This window comes from Sarcophilus harrisii, chromosome 2 (genome assembly GCF_902635505.1).
Source record: "Sarcophilus harrisii chromosome 2, mSarHar1.11, whole genome shotgun sequence".
Lineage (NCBI taxonomy): Eukaryota > Metazoa > Chordata > Mammalia > Dasyuromorphia > Dasyuridae > Sarcophilus > Sarcophilus harrisii.
Window position 1 is genome coordinate 167,482,174 of NC_045427.1, and position 17,891 is coordinate 167,500,064.

General features: G+C 32.3%; 1 protein-coding gene across 1 annotated transcript in view; it reads left to right on the forward strand.

Moving 5' to 3' along the window:
- Positions 1 to 17,891, forward strand: part of FERMT1 (fermitin family member 1) — a 56,524-nt gene that overhangs the window by 15,560 nt on the left and 23,073 nt on the right. The window contains exons 4-9 of the mRNA XM_003758201.4: positions 1,691 to 1,837; positions 2,910 to 3,123; positions 4,181 to 4,283; positions 8,667 to 8,774; positions 9,542 to 9,673; positions 14,178 to 14,227. Of these exons, the coding sequence (XP_003758249.1) occupies positions 1,691 to 1,837; positions 2,910 to 3,123; positions 4,181 to 4,283; positions 8,667 to 8,774; positions 9,542 to 9,673; positions 14,178 to 14,227 (754 nt within the window). The remainder of the gene's footprint in view (positions 1 to 1,690; positions 1,838 to 2,909; positions 3,124 to 4,180; positions 4,284 to 8,666; positions 8,775 to 9,541; positions 9,674 to 14,177; positions 14,228 to 17,891) is intronic.

Sequence of the window (17,891 nt, forward strand, 5' to 3'; positions counted from 1 at the left end):
AAATGCTCTTCCATTACAAAGGGACCCACAAAAGATGGGTAATCTACTCCATAGACATTTTTATATTTTGCAATTAACAAAGAATGTGGAAGGACTCATATGTGGGCCTCAAAGAAAAGAAAAATATAGCAGTTTAGTTTATACCAGTCATTTTAATAATAAAAGTCATAAGTGCTAAAATTATTTTCAACATAGGGGAATAAATAAGAGACATGCAAATTATCCTCTAGTTTTCAATAAAATACAAATGAGTCAGAACCTATATTTGAAAAGACTTCACATTCCATCTATTCTAGTAAAATAAAAATCTTGCAGAAAATAGCAGGGTCAACAAACAATGAGACCAGTTGAACTTTTTTCCTTAATAATTTTTTTGGTGGTTCTGACTTAATTTTGCTTTTAATGTCCTCTCTTCAATATATAATTGATATTAGGTCACTATAAATATACAGTTGATTTAAATATAAATTTGATTAAGGATACCATGAGGATGATTTTTCTTACAATTGAGAGGGGGAAATAAAAAAGTACATACTAGCCATATTTTTAAAAATTATAGTAAATTAAAATTGAAGTGAAATGAAGTGAATTTATAGTGAATTGACTGAAATAATGAGAGAAGTCTTTATAATTCTGAATTCCTTGTTCACTACAAATGAAAATCAATTATTCCCAATATCCACTGAGGAACTAGCTTTAAAAGGCAGTATGTGTATGTTTTAAATATACCCTTGAATAAAAAGTAAAAGGACAGCATGACTTCTCAAGACTTAATGGAGTCTTAAGAGATTTTGTTGTTGGGATGGAGATGAAGGGTGGTTCATAAAATGTATATAGAATTCTGAACTTAGTTGAGGAGTTAAATACATCATAGATTTGTAAAGCAAATCAAAAAGCTTCCTTTATTTCTGGGTCATTATTTTTCTCTGCCATTTCTTAAAAAAAAAAAAAAAAAAAAAAAAAAACTAACAATGGAAAAATTGGTATTCAGCCCAATTATTTATGTTTTGAACATTACCTAAGCTTCACTCAGATTCATTTCAAAGCATAAAGTAACCTCATGCAAATCTTTTTGTTTTAATCTTTATTCCATCTTCCCCTACCAAAAAAAATTAATTTACTTTTTAAGGACTTTCTGAGCAGTGATGATTTTGATTGAGTAAGCTTTTATTAAAAGGTCTGTTGTATACAGAACAGAGAATACACTAGGTACTAGAATATTTGGAGGGCTATATAAATTTGAGCTATTGTGATTTGGCATTATTAAATAAGATGTGTCCCTGCCCTCGTATAAATTACACTATGGCATAAAAAAATAACAAGTATGAAATAATGCATGATGAGCTTATTAAAAAAGTATTTGTCAGTGTGTAAAGTTGTGGGAGTGGGGGAAGATTACTATTCACTGTCAGAGGTTTCATTTGAAACCAACATTTGAATTGGGCTAGATAATAATTTAAAAGATTACTACAGCAGTGTGGAAGTCGGGGAACAGTATAAACAAAAATATGGTGACAAGAAAATTCAGTATGTTAGGTGACAGTTTGTTTGGAACACTGAATATTTAAAGAGAACTATTATAAAATAAGATTAATCATGTTGGATGATGCTAGATATGAAAGGAACAAAATTTCACATTTTTAAATTGCTGCCTTAAACTCTGAATCTTATTTTTTTCTTTGTTCTTAAGATATTAGGAGATCAGAAGAACTCTCTTTGTTAAAACCATCAGATGATTATTTTAAAAAGAAAAAGAAAAAAGAAAAGAATAACAGAGAACCTATAATTGAAGACATTTTAAATTTAGACAACTCTCTAACTATTTCAGGGTCTTCAGGTAAGACTACAAAGTAATGTTGTATTTGTATTTATGGTATTTCTTAAAATCAAGAAAAGAAATGATTCTTCTTTCTTACACTAAAAAAAATTGCTGTACTTAGAAAATATCTCAATATCTTTGAAGTAAACTATTTCTAATTTTCTCCAAATTTTTCAAAGCACTATTTGACAATTTATTTAAATGCTATTATTTTTCTAACAATCTACAAATAAATTCAGTGGCATAGCTATAAATTGGAGAGGTACCAGTTAAAAATTTCAAAGAGGTCTTGTTTACCATTTAATAATTATAAAATGAACACACTTCTCTTTCCCTTACAATACAGGGGCTAGCTACTTGGGCAGTATTTACTCCTAGGGAAGAAGGGAGGAGAAAATTTATAGCTCCCCTATGCAAACCAAAGCCAGGTGAGTTATTAACACAAGCTAAGTACTAATCTTCAGGAAGGGAGTGTTTAATTTAAAGGATTTATCTGGAATGATTATGGTATGTAACTAAAAAAGAGACTTGAAAATCTCTGCTAACATTGTAAGTTCTCCTTTGTAAATTAGTAGGTAGGAAGTATTTCCCCTTCTCTGAAATCTGAATGTGTTCGCTTGGGACCTTTTCAGCCTCTGGGTCACAAACCTTTCATGATCTCAGAAGATACTATACCTATCTATAAATCCTATAAATGCTTTTTATCTACAGATGCTTAGGGACCATGATTCATAAAATAGATTATTTGAATTTTTAAAGTTTAAAATATGAAAATTGTTTTGGTAAAGTAGGGTGGCACTACAGAGAATTTGTCTTAAGAAGATTTGGCATCTAGGTAAGCATCTGAAATATATTGAATCTGTGATCTTGTATTTCTCAGTGCCCTAAACCTCTCAGACTGTAAGTTGCAAAAGAGTAGAAGATTGTGCAGTAGAAAGTTTTATTTTTTTCATTGAGGGCTTCTTACAACAATAATGCTACAATCCAAACTGTAGCTTAAGTGATTTAATATGTTTTAATGAGGTATATCCTTAGATTGTTGTTACCTATAAGTTCCATATTACATTTTGTGTTTCTTTTTGCCTTACAGCAAGTCCTGGCTTATACAGTAAAACAATGACTCCTATATATGATCCTGTCAATGGAACACCTATTTCTTCTACCATTACTTGGTTCAGTGATAGTCCTCTGAGAGAACAAAGCTGTAACATACTTGCTTTCAGCCAACCCAGCCGTTCACCAGAAACACTTGCTGAAATGTTTCAACCTCGGTCTCTACTTGATAAAGCCAAACTTAATGCAGGGTAAGAGGTATCTCTCCTGATTGAGCCATTGTAAGCTAGTATTGGCATGATAAAATAAAATTATATTGGGAAGCTGTGTGCTTTAAAAAAAAAATCAGTGCTGATTTTGATATAAAAATCAGGATTTGGAAATTTAAATAAATTCATAAATTTAATAAACTTGACATACTCAACTTATATATTGCTTTTTACTGTTTCTCTGTAGTTGAAGTGGAAAGAGACTCGGGCAGAACTTCTAAGTCCATATTATTCCTGAAATTCAAAGTCACTCCTTTATGGATGTTTTCTTACACTGTGTGTGAGTGTGTGTGTGTGTGTGTGTGTGTGTGTGTGTGTCTGTGTGTGTCTGTGTCTGTGTCTGTGTGTATGTGTGTGTGTTTGTTTTATGGATTGAATGGATATGAGCAATCTGCCACAGATAACATATAAGTAACTTGGAAGAACTGAATGTTATTTGAGAAATAATTGAATCAAAAAGAGAGAGAGAGAGAGAGAGAGAGAGAGAGAGAAAGCCTTCTGAAATGGGCAGAACAAGGAATAATAGACAACTCAGATGCTTCCTTATATCCTCACAGTGTCAAGTAAAAGTGAGAAATTGAGAAGTCCCACTGTGGTAAACTTATGGGAGCACATGAAGAAGGGTTATAGAGAAGAATTTTTGTAAGAATTGATGAATAATTTATATGGAAACTTTTTTTAAATTACAAAGCATTATACAGCTCCATAAGTTATTAAGTCATCATCTTCATCAATTGCTTGTTTAACTCATTCTTGCCCAGTGACTTTATTTCAAGGATCTAAGCATAAGAAAGCCATAGTATAGTGAAAAGAGGATTGGATTTGAAATCCAAGGACTTGAGTTCTAATTTATCTCTGTTGTCTGCTGCCGGAGTTTCTTTGGGCAAATAATGTCTCTAGTCCTGAGTATCCTCATCTGTACAGTGAGAGGTAGGAGTATAGGACTGATGTCTTTCTAAGATACTTTCTAAGTTTTTGTATGATCCCTTGAAATAAATTGCCTTTGTAACTCAGTTTTTTTTTTTTGTTTTTTTTTCAGATGGCTAGACTCATCCCGCTCCCTTATGGAACAAGGCATTCAGGAAGATGAAAAACTATTGTTACGCTTTAAATACTACACATTCTTTGACTTGAATCCCAAAGTAAGATCCTATTTCTTTTTTAAGGGGGGGTCACATTCAAATGTCAAAGTGCAAATTCCAAGCATTAAAAAACTATAATTAAAATAAACTGATAGATATCTATTTAGTGAACTATTTTTAGAATGATAAAATGTATTTGGTGTTATACATTTACACATTGTATTTTGTTTGGTCATTGTAACCAGCTCTTAGCTAGAATTTAATAGATATCAGATGTACTTTCTAGTTTCTTTTCTCCTCCCTTTTATTGAAATTCCATTTTAAATTTTAAATTTTTCTGCAAGAATAGCAAGTGATTCAAGTCACTTTAACTTAAAGAACACAAGTCATTGTATTCTTTTAAAGTCCAACTCTTTCCATATACACCTCTCTGATTTATCTAACCTACTTTGAGCATCCCATTTTAATATGTTTTTCTACTTCAAACAAAAAGATTTGCTTTATTCAAAGATTTATTCAAAATAAAGAAAAAACCTGAATACCTCTTGCAAATACAGTGCAGTTCAAGACTGAAATTCTCTCATTTGTTTCATATCTGTTGTTTGTGTCTCTTCTACTAGCTAACATTGAGAACAGCTCAATCATGCTTTTTCTGTGTCCTCTACCATGCTGAGCCATAGCAATTGTTTACTAAATAGTTTAGGTAATTGATATAGCACAATAACTGTGAATCATGATTGAATCAAACATGGCTGATATGTGACTCTTGTCACAAATTTCTACTAAAGAGAAGCCCATGTAGTTAATCTTTGAATTCCAAAACTCTTATAGAGTTGTCCTTCTTTAACGTGCACATTTCAAATTATCTTCAGAATTTCTGAAAGTGAATTAAAAGTACACTTTGATGTTAAGTACTCAGATGAGTTGAGTTCTTAAATGAATATTAAACATGAACTGATTGGGTTAAACATTTTCTTCATTTTTGGTAATGATAAAATAAAATATACTTTTAAAGGGGACTGAGAATATTATTCTAGTTCTTCTTAGAGGGAAACAAGTAACCGTCAAAAAGGGGACAGCGTGAAGAACTCTTTTCAGTAAGCCAGAAGAAAAGGATTAATGGAAAGGGGGAACATTGAGCTAAAGCAATAAAGACCATAGGGGAAGGAGATGGCAAAAGGAGACAGAGAAAGCCTAAGTTTGTCAGGAAAAGAAGAAAAACAGAAAGCTTAACATAGTAATATTGAATATCCTTCAAATTTGCAAACATATTGATAAAAGTTTGAATATCATCAGTGATATAACAGAAACTATGAACAGACGATTCAAGGACATCATTTTAAAATTTACTTAAAAGTAAAATAGAGAACTAGAATATACTATAATAAATGATATTTCAGAACAGGCATAATATGTGGAAGATGATATTAAGAATGTATTCCAATAATTAATTTATAAATGATTATGTTTAGTCAGTATTAGCCTCTATTTGTTTTATAAAAGTATCTTCTATTGTGTAATCAGCTGCTAATTGCTTTTAAATCTGAACTGACTACTTCCATGGCAGAACCTTCCTTACTAGGAGATTCACATAACCCAGGTGATGTCACTCAGGGGCAGTTTATTCCATTTTTTGATAACTCTGATTTTATTCTTATATGTACATACATAGAAATACAAACACACACTCACATATACACACATAGTGTATCTCAGTGGAAAGTTCAATAACTTGCATAACTAACTCTAAATTTATATATTAAAAGTATCTCAATGACTTGTGTTCTTTAAATTAAAGTGACTTGAATCACTTGTATTTTTGCAGAAAAAAATAAAGACCTGTCAATGAGATAGATGACAGTACAATTAGATGGCACTGACAACTGAATAAATGACTGGACCAAAAAAAGAGGATCATAAATTTAAAACTTGCAGAAGCCTTGGGGAAGTAATATAGAGGGAAGAGCACCATCTTTGTAGTCAGAGACCTTCAGTTTGAATCTCAGTTCTTCTTCATATCATGTATGTGATCCTGGACAAATTTTTAACTCCTCTGGGTTTCAGGTGCACGTCTATAAAATGAGGGAGTTAGTCTAGGAATAAGTTCTTTTCTAGTTCTAAAGATCTATGCTACAATGCTGCTATCTGTAAAAGATGGAAAGTATAACATATTGAATGACATAGGTTACAAAAAAAGATTTTGAGAGACAGAACATTGCTTGATTCTAATCAGATGGGATTTCATAAGGATAAATATAGTCATTTCATAAGGATAAATATACTTTGATTTAAAATAAAAACTTCACACCTATAAAATGAGGGAAGCTTTCTGAATGGCAATTTGAAAAGTATTTGAAGGTTTTAGTTTATTACAAGTACAATATGAGTTAATTATGAGGCAGCCAAAAAGCTAATATGTTGAGCTTCCTTGAGAGGTATAATGTCCAGGATCAAGCAAATAAGAGTTGTACTGAGCACTGCATTAGTCACACCAACTCATAGGATGGTTTTCAGTTCTGGGTACCATATTTTAGGAAGCACAAGGATAAGCTAGGAGATAGTCTAAAGAAAGGCAACCAAGAAAGTGAAGTGGCCCAAGATCTTGGAATTTGAGGTGTTTCTGCTAAAGAAGAAAAATATTGGGCAATGGAGCATGGTAACCATTCTCTAATATTTGAAGGACTTTTAAGTGGTAGAGGAATTAAAACTTGTTCTGCATGGCCCCAATTAATGGAAAGACAATGAATGGAAGCTGCGAAATTACTTTAGGCTTGATACAAGGAAAACCTTCCTAACAGCTGGAGCTATACCAGAGCAGAATGGATGCTTTGTTAAGGAATGAGTACTTTCTTCTAGTAAAGGATAGATAACTACCTATCGGGGAGGCTGTTGAGAGAGGGGATTCTTGTTCACATACAGAAAAGCTTGGAACACAAGGTTTTCCCAAGGGTGAATGTTGAAAACTATCTTTGTATGTATTTTGAAAATTAAAAGCTATTATTAAAAATAAAAACTGTGTAATATTCCCTAAGATGTTTTCAAAACAATAATTGAAATTCATTTTTCTTGGTTCTTTACCTATACTCTGTTTTACTGGAAACTTCATATCTAATTATACCTTTATCTTTTCACAACATCAGTAAGAGACAAGTCTGAACAATTTTTCATATTACTTATCTAGGAGTGTAGTTTGCTGATTTTGGCATAACTAAAATGTTTATCTTATGTTTATAATCTTTTCTCTTAGAAACTATGATTATGTATAAATGACAGGTAAAACACAGAAAATTACAGAATTACACAGAACTTTAGAATTAGAAAGGGCCTCAGAAATTATTTAGTACAACCCTTATCTGAATCATGGATTCCACCAAGAGTATCCCAAACAAATAGTCATCTCACCTCTTGATTGAAGACTTCCAGAGTCAGACAACTCTTTATATCAAGAAGAGAGTCCATTCCATTTTTGGAAAGCACTAATGGTTAGAAGGTTTTCTTTATACTGAACTAAAACCTACCATACTGCAACTTCTATCCTTTGATCTTAATTTTCTCATTTATTACCAAGCAGAAAAAAGCATTTTATTTCCCATGTATTGTAAGCTAATGATAATTCCATTTGGGAATTGTCTGAGTCCCTTATTTCTCATTGCTTCTCCCTCCCTTTGGCTCTCCTTCACCATTTTTCACTATTTATTCATATTTTTACCAGAAATTTACAAGTGCAAGGAAAGAGAAAAGATTAATGCATTTCACTTTTTATCTGTTGCTCTTGAAAATTTTTTCATGACTCTGGGAGACGACTAAGAACCATTACATAGAATTCCCAATCCCTGTATTTTTGCTCGCCTGCATTTTTTTGTTTCCTTCACAGGCTAATTGTACAATATTTCAGAGTCCGATTCTTTTTGTACAGCAAAATAACAGTTTGGACATGTATACTTATTTTGTATTTAATTTATATTTTAACATATTTAACATGTATTGGTTATCCTGCCATCTGGGGAGAAGGTAGGGGGAAGGAGGGGAAAAATTGTAACAAAAGGTTTGGCAATTGGCAATGCTGTAAAATTACCCATGCATATAACTTGTAAATAAAAAGCTATTACATTTTTTTTAAAAAAGATGTCCTAGGCTGCAACACAACCAAAAAAAAAAAAAAAAAGAAGAAGAAGAAGAAGAAGATAAATTTTTCAGGACGAGATGCAAATTAAAGGCAAAAATAATGAAGGGATAAAGATAATGGTTTTTGTATCTTTGTACTAACCCTTTCCCAAAATAAGAGATTATCTGACATTTCAATGTGTTGTACAGTTTATCTAACCATGTAGATACTTTTAACAAATGTTTGAATCAATGGATAAACAAATATATTTAATCTAAGACTTGCAGTTTAATAAATATAATCTTTTCTCTTTAAATTCTTTCCCCTCTAACCCATAGTATGATGCTGTTCGAATAAACCAACTTTATGAACAAGCTAGGTGGTCCATTCTCTTAGAAGAAATTGACTGCACTGAGGAGGAAATGCTGATCTTTGCTGCTTTACAGGCATGTATTTAGTTCTGAATACCCTTTGGAGCAAATAGGCAAGAAGAATCCATTGGGAAATTTATTATCATGCCATCTTATTTAAAGTTTTCAGTCTTGTGAGTTTTTTTTTTCTTTTTAAGTTAGAGTGTAGGAAGCAGGGTTGGGTTTTTCCCACATTTTAAAATGGTCAGCATAACTCACAAAAAATAGTATATATCTATACACGTGTAAATGTGTATGTATATACACAAATGTGTATTTGCTTACTTTAAGAATCTATAGGTATTCCTTTCATGAATTAATATTACAACTTTGTAAATGGTCTTCAAAAATAGTTCCAGCTGAAAAATTCACTAACAGTTGGTGAGCCACTCCAAACTAAGCTAAGCTGGTCTTTTGCCCAGTAGTCATATACTCTATCAATGTGCGCATAATCAAAATTGTTGTAATTTGGTAAGACTCAAGTACAACTTACATACATATTATAGGGAAGCATTAGTCTTTCCTTGCTAGAATCTAAAGGAATTCTTCCCATGACAATATGAAAATTGATTTGAGGGGAAGGGCAATTATGATTTAATAGCTTTTATGAAATAATTTCCAAAAATCTCAGAATGACCTGTATAAAAAGATTGTTAAATTCCCTGCATATTTTGAAGAATGTTCACTCATGGTGAACTTTTGATATTGAGATGAGGCAGGGATTAGCAATAAAAATTTTGATTGCCAAAAATAATATTTTTGTATTAATGGCATTTATAAAATTTTCTCTCTCTCTGTTTTAGTATCACATTAGCAAATTGTCATTGTCAGCAGAAACTCTGGATTTCACAAATGAGTCTGAAGTGGATGAAGTAGAAGCTGCCCTCTCTAACCTGGAAGTCACATTAGAAGGTGGAAAAACAGAAAACATTTTGGTATGAGATTCCCTTATGAGAAAGGATCTCAAAACAATGACTATGTTTTTATGCCTATAAAAACAAACTGATTCTTCCATTTTGTTTTAGAACATTTAACCTCATTTCTCAAAAGAAAAAAGTTCTAATCGTGGATATAAATCCATCATTAAGACCTGATTGCACTTTCTCAGATATTAGATGTATACATTTAGAATGTTAATAGCAATAACAAAAACTATGCTATGTGCAAGGAAAAAATGTGAGCCGCTGGGAATACAAAAACAAAAAGAAAAGAAAAGAAACTTCAAGATGCTTTTTTACTGAAGGAGTCTAGGGTTGGGGAAGAATATAACATGGACTCAAACAAATGTTAGTTAATTTCAAGAGGACAGAGCACTAATGGAGGTGTTCAAAGAAAGCATCATAAAAGAAGTGCATTTGAGCAGAGCTAACAGGCAAAAATAAGAGAGTATATTTCAGGGACAGGGCAATAATTTGTGCAAAGGCACAAATATGAGAAGGAGATTGTCACCTCTGAGGAGCACTTCAGAGTCTAGTATAGGTGGATCATAGAATTCCAGAAGGGGAGTAACAAAAAGGTAACATAAAGTAGATCAAAAAATGTTGGCTATAGATTCTGGAGGCCTAAGTACAAATCTTATCTCAGATGCTTACTAACTGTGTGAACAGGGCAAGTGACTTAATCTCTCACAGCATCAGCATAAAGTGAAGTTAACAGTCCTTACATCAGGTAATTTCTAGGCTTGTTGTCAGGATAACTGTCAGCCTTAAAGTACTATCTTAATTTAAATGACTATTTTTAATGGTAGGTCAGAGTTGGATTTGGAAAGCCTTATATCTCAGGCTGAGGACTTTTATGTTTTATGGTAGAGGCAATAGGAAGTCACTGTAAGTTTAACTTAGATCTATCCATTTGGAAGAATGGTTTGACAGCTAAATGGGACATACCTTGGAGAAAGGAGAGACTTGAAACAGAAAGATTCAGTTATGAGCTATTAATAATCTAAGGAAGAATTGATAGGGGTATAAATTAGGCACAGCTATATGATTGGAGAAAAAGTGGTGAATATGTGAGATATTATAGAAATAGAATTGACAAGTTTTAGTTACTTATTATATTTACTATTACAGAATTATCAAAGCAATGCATCTCTTGTTAAGGAAGGATAAGGGAACAAACATTTATTTAGCATTTACCATGTGCTAGGCATTGTGTTAAATGCTTTGCAAACATCAACTTATTTAATTCTTACGACTTTGTGAAGTTGTTGTTGTTATTATCCATTTTACAGATGAGGAAACTAAAGTAGATATATCAAGTGACTTGCCTGGGGACACACAGCTAATAAGTGTTTGAGCTGGAATATGAACTTCTGTATTCAGGCCTAATATTCTGACCACTGTGTTGCCTAACCACCTCAAGGACCAACTAATTAACATGGTGGATAGAAAAAGCACTGAACTAGGAATCAAGCGATCTGGCTCTGTAACTATGTGTGACTATGCTGGTCACTTAACCTGTGTCTGGTTCCTTTTTTGAAATGTAAAACTAATTTATATTAGTTATATGGTAACATTTGTCTTACCAACTTCAATAACTTACTGTGAGGATTAATTAAAATAATGGACTGGCACATTATAAAGTATTTCAAAATCATTTTGAAAAGGAAAGAGTTGAGAAGTTTGAAACACAGAACAGAAAGTTATAAAGGTTATAAATAATATTATAAACAAAAAATCTCTAGTAAAATTGCATTCAAAGCTTTTTAAATGAATGGTTCATCTATGGAGAATTTTAGCAATACTTCAGCCAACAATGAGATTGCTACTCCTATTTGATTGAGTCTTTGACTTTCTACTACTTTTTGTTTGCCTTCTTTATCTTAGAAATAATTCTAACCTTAATGGTATTGACACATGATGAGAGAGGAAGTGAACTATTGGCACACAATTATTGAACTATAAGTAGTAAGAAGGAAAAAGGAAAAGGTCATAACTGTGAAATGATACAGAATTATATACTTAGTATGTATGTGTTTTTTCAATCTGAAAACTTAAATGTGCAGTAGAGTTCAATAAATATTTATTAAGTGCATACTGTTTGCAAGATAGAAAAGAATATATAATAGTTTTACAGTTTGCAAAGCATTTTTTATACACATTACCTCACTTAAACCTCGAATCCAATGGAGGAGGTATGGCAGGCATTTGTTATACTCATTTTATAATGACATGGGCTCAGGGGGACTACATGACTTACATGTTGCCACATAGCTAAGAAGCATTAGAGTATAATTTAATCCAGGTCTATCTTTACCTCCAAGTCCAGTGCTGGAACCAAAACTGTACTCTCTATAAGTTAGGTATCATAGAAAAAGAAACATTTGAGAAAAATAATATGCCAAATGAATAAATTTAGAAAACGTTCATTGTATCCACTTCAGAAATGAATGTGAAAAAAATGTAAACTGATTCTATATTGAAAGTAGAGTTTTCATATAGAGGAGTACTAATACTTAATTGGGAGTTTAGTGATTTAAAATGGAAGCTACAGTGCCACTATTCCTATAGATCAGTATAGCACTCTGTATTAGACTTAAATCATAGCTTCATGGTGAAGCAATTGGATGGCTTAGTGGATATAACACTGGGCTTGAGATCAAGTAGATAAATCTTCATGAGTTCATATTTAACCTCAGACACTTACTGTGTGACCCCAGAAAGTCACCATTTGCCTCAGTTTCCTCATCTGTAAAATGAATTAGAGAAGAAAATGGCAAACCCCTTCAGTATCTTTGCCAAGAAAACTTCAATTGGGGTCATGAAGAGTTGGACACAACTGAAAAGAGTGAACAACCAAATATAAGGAGCACTGGCTCTGCCACCAGAGGATCTGGGTTTTTTAAATCCTTCTTTTGACATTTATTACCCATATACCTTGGGCAGTGGCAGATCATCAGCACTTTACTCCCTTCATCTGATCTGTACCCCTTGTTCCCTTGTGAAATAAGAAGGTTAGACTAGATAGTCTGATTTCCCTCCTAATAGATGTTATTTAATTTGCTTTAATGTATCTAATTTGTATCTACTAAATGGTGTGGATAAAAAAAAAAAAGTGAAACAATCATTCTCTCAAGGATCTCACATTCTGTGAAACAACATTTATCATAGGATCATTGATATAGAACTAGAAGGAGCCACAGGGGCCATCAGGTACAACCCTCTCACTTTACAATGAGAATCAGAAAGGTTAGGTGAATTGATCCAGAGTCACATAAAGTAAGAGGTAAGATTGAACCTGGGATATTGTTCCACATATACATAAGTATATGCAAAATAAATATATGCTACTTGAGGAGACTAAGAGAAGCTTTATTTAGAATGGAATTTTAAACTGGTTTTTGCAGTCCAATGAAACCTTATGAAACCTTTCTCATAATAATGTTTTATTTCTTGTAATAATGTTTTTAAGTTCATAAAAAAGAGGATTTTATTGAAGTTGTTCAATTATTTTAGTGGTGTCCCAACTTTTGTGATTCTTTTGGGGTTTTCTTGGCAAAGATACTAGAGTGGTTTGCTGTTTCCTTCTCCAGCTCATTTTACACATGCCGAAACTAAGGTAAACAGAGTTAAGTGATTTGCCCAGGGTCAGACAGCTACTGGGTATCTGAGTCTGGATTTGAACTCAGGAAAAAGAATCTTCCTGACGACAGGCACTGTATTTACTGAGCTCTACCTAGCAGTCCCTACATTGAAGTACAGCTGTCAAAATTTTTTTTAATAAAAATAAAACAATTTTTAGTTACAAACTCTTGATGTAAAAAGTCTTTGCTTGATTTGAGTCTTGAAGGAAACCAAGAATTCCAAGAGGTAGAGGTGAAAAGGAAGAATATTCCACACATGGGAGATAGCCAGTGCAAAATGACAAGAGATGGGTAGTTGAGTATCATGGATCAAGAAGAACAAATAGGCCTTGAGACTGGCTAGACCATGGGAATGTAAACGATAATAATGTTTAAGAAGACCAGAAAAGTAAAAAGTGAAAAGCTTTTAAAAAAAAAAGTTTTTAAATGTCTGAGAAATTTCTGTTTGACCCCAGACTTTTGGTTCTGTTGTCTTTAGCTAGCATTGCTTCTCATACATTGCCTATATTAGAAAGAAAACATGAAACAGTAGTGTTTTTTGAGTAACTTAGTCTTTGGATATTGTTCTATGAAGCTAAATGATAGACTATTTAATTTTAAAAGATGTACTTACTTGTATTATAAAATGAAATTGAAACAGTTTGTTTCATGGTATTAATCTGGTGTTAATTTTCTGCATAATTTAGAGATCATTTAAAACAAAATTTTAAATTATTGAGCAACAAATGAGTTATTTTGAAAACTATTTCTAGGAATTTTTCTCTTAACTTCGTATAAATGGAAGAATTTTTCATACATGTTAAAAAGAACTCAAGTATGCAATTACTGCTGGTAAAAAGCTGTGTTCTCTTCCATAGGAGGACATTACAGACATACCAAAGCTTGCAGATTATCTCAGATTATTTCGGTGAGTAACTAAAACAATTACACAGAAGAATCAAGAAATTATTGGTAATCAAGTTTTATGGATAAAGAATTCTCTGATATTTAATGTCTAAAAAGAGACCTATTAACAGAGATGAAGCATCAACAATTGTCTTTCTCTGAGTACCAATCAAGGCCTCAAGTGGGAGCTATGGAGATCAAATTAGAGATCAAATCACTGTGGTACTTTGAACTTTCATGCTATTTTTTAACTTGACACAATTAAAATAATAGTTAATAAATGGTAGTCCTACTATAATATTTATCAAAATTAGTTACATAAACAGTTTTGCCTTAATTTCAAGAACAAAAGCTCCAATGGAAAGAGGTGACCGTTGTACTTCAGAGAGTTGTATGATTTTATGTCACTGAATTCAGATAGCTTTCACTGCCAACCTATTTAAAGGCTTGCTATGTTGTCAGGAAGTTTATTCTATAAAAGAAGTGATTGTCAAGTCTGTGATAATGCTAAAGGTGTGTTAAGATGAAAGAGATGAGACTTCTTTGAAGTTGTATCAGTTACTCATGCCATATTATGATTTGTTGATTTTTCTCGGCAAATACACTTAGAGTACTTAACTTAAGAAAACAAAATCACCACAACACTAGCAGTTTTGTTTATAACCAAGTCAAAGGGCAAAGGAAAGACTTTCAAAAGAAATGTTCATTGAATGATGACATATAAATATAGCACAAGTGTTCAAAGGGTGTTTTGTTATATTTCTGATTCCGATCAGTCATAGCCAATATTTTGTGATTCTGGCCATAGATTTACATAGCCATAATCCTAGATTTCCCTCTTTCTAACAAATATGCTGAAAAATAAAGTTAAAATTGGAAATTCAGTTCTCTAGAAATGAATTTGCTATATTCTTTAATCATTTTATATTTCTGAATTACCATAAACCAAAACATTTACATATTATTTTATTGGTAATTACAGAATTATGAGATAGTGTCCTTCAGAAGAGGACTAGGTAGACAGGACAGGTACTTGATCTATTTCAGTAGAGGGAAATTTCTCAGCCTGAGTTTCCTACACTGATAAAATCATGGATCCAAACTAAAAAGAAAAAATTCAGTATTTTCTTTGAAGACTTCCAGTAAAAGTGAAGTCATTTATCTTGCGATCCACTGCAGTATAATTATTAGGAAGTTTCTCTTTGCCCTAAGTCTTTTCAACTTCAATTTAATAACTATACATTAAAGACTTATTATAGCACAATTCTGTGTTAGGCATATGCGCGCGCGCACACACACACACACACACACACACACACACACTAAAATAAATACAAAAAAATAAATAAATACAATCTTCCTTACCTTCAAATAATTCAAATTCTCCTGGCAAAATAATTCTTCTGTGCAAGGAGGAATGTGCCAAATTCTTCCTTCTGCCCTTTAGAGCCAAGCAGAGCTAATCTTATCCTCCTTCTAAGTGGTAGCTACTCAAATATTAGAAGAGAATTATCACGTTCACATTAAGTATTTTCAGGCTAAACTTTCCCACTTGCTTCAATAAATCTTCATGTGACTATAGTCTTCAGATTCAGCTCAAATGGGAACCCTCCTCTGGATCAACTTCACATTAATGGCATTAAAATCCAAAAATCGTAGGTTTAGAGCTAAAAGACCTTGGACATTTTACCCCTCTTATTTTAAAGAAGAAAAAATTGACTTAAGGAAGTTAAGTTAATCAATAAATTAACATTAAGTGTCTACTTTGTGCCAGGCACTCCATTAAGTGTTAGGAATTTTTAAAAAGTTAGGAATTTTAAAAAGGGTTAGGAAATTAAAAAAAAAAAAAAAAAAGGCAAAAGATAGCCCTCAAGGAACTTACAGTCTAATGGAGAGATATTATGCATACAAATATATGCAAAGTAAGCTAAAAACCAGATAAATAGGAAATAATTAGCAGAGGAAAGGCATTGGAATTAAGATGGTTTGGTAAAGACTTGTTATAAAAGGCAGGATTTAGTTGTGATTTGAAGGAAGCCAGATCAGAGAAATAGTAAGGAGCAGAGCTAAAGTTCAAACCCAGAAGTTCGGTAACAGAAGCATCAACTCTGTTTTGTACTGTTTATCATTGTCCTTCCTAAAACAAACCACTCAGAATGTTATCATTTCAGAGGTAGCCTAACTAGGGCATAGCACTGAAGGACTGTAACCTCCCTATTTCTACTTTTCTTACTTTAGTCTAATACCATCTTAGTTTTATCTTTTGACTTCCATAACCTTTTTTTAACTCATATTCAGTTTGCAGTCTTTTAAAATCCCAAAACCTTTTTCAGATAAATTGTTACCTGATCATACCTCCCCTATTTTATACTTAGGAAGTTGGGATTTTCTAAACTATCTATAGGACTTTACAATTATCCCTATTAGTTTTATATATTATTGTGAGCATGATAAACATTAACAGATGTAAACATTCTCTTACATAAAGAATATAAATGGAGACTTGCTTATGATACTACAAAACTATAATATTAGCTTAATGGTTTTTGCTTTTAATTTTTTTTTTGTTGTTTTTAAAATATTTTAAATTTCAAAAGGTTGTTCCAACATTGCCCTCATTGCCTATGCCCCTCTATGAATTTTCTTCTACTTTCATACAGATACAGTTAGTTATAAGACTATGTAGGAGCACCTCAGTGGCACAATGGATAGAGCATCAGGTTTGGAATCTGGAAGGCCAGAGTTAACATCCAACCTCCGACAGTTACTAACATAAATGTACCATTGGCAAGACACTTAACCTTATGTTTGCCCGTTTCCCCATGTATAAAATGGGGAAAGTAATAGCTATTACTATCCTCTGTCTTATAAGGATATAATGATCAAATAATATAATAATTATAAATCACTTACTACAATGCTTGGCATATAGTAAATACTGTATAAATGTTATCTGTTAATATTAGCCATTATTGCATACATGCATACAAATAAATGATATTTTGTGACTTTTTTTTTCTATTCATTTTGGGGGAAATCACTATCACAAGCCTTGCTTTTTTAAGTATAATTAATTTAAACCTATTTATTTATTCACTCTATTTGAAAATGTTTGTCTTATTTTATACTTCTAGAAACACCTGTCTGTCAAGAAGTACAGAGTTTTATCAGTCTTCTTTAATCATGAATAGTCATTACTTTGAACATAGTTTTTTGTTGTTGTTTTTTGTTTTTGTTTTTGCTGAGGCAATTGGGGTTAAGTAACTTGCCCAGGGTCACATAGCTAGGAAGTGTTAAGTGTCTGAGGACAGATTTGAACTCAGGTCCGCCTGTCTTCAGGGTTGGTGCTCTATCATTGCACCACTGAGCTGCCCCTGAACATAGTTTTAAAGTCTTTTACAGTTATTTTCTTTTTTCAACATCATCATTGTATGATGTTGTTCTGTTTCTGTTCACTTGATTCTGTATCATTATATATAAGGCCCACACCTACTTCACTTATTACACTGAATACTTCCTTTTTTTAAAAAAAATATTCAATTACAACTATATATTTTCATAAACCATTTATCCATTGGTGGGCATTCACTATATTTTCACTTGTGGTTGTGTGTGTGTATGTGTATGTGTGTTAAATTTGTTTTTTGACTGTAACAAAAATTATCATACATGCCTTTGTGTAAGGA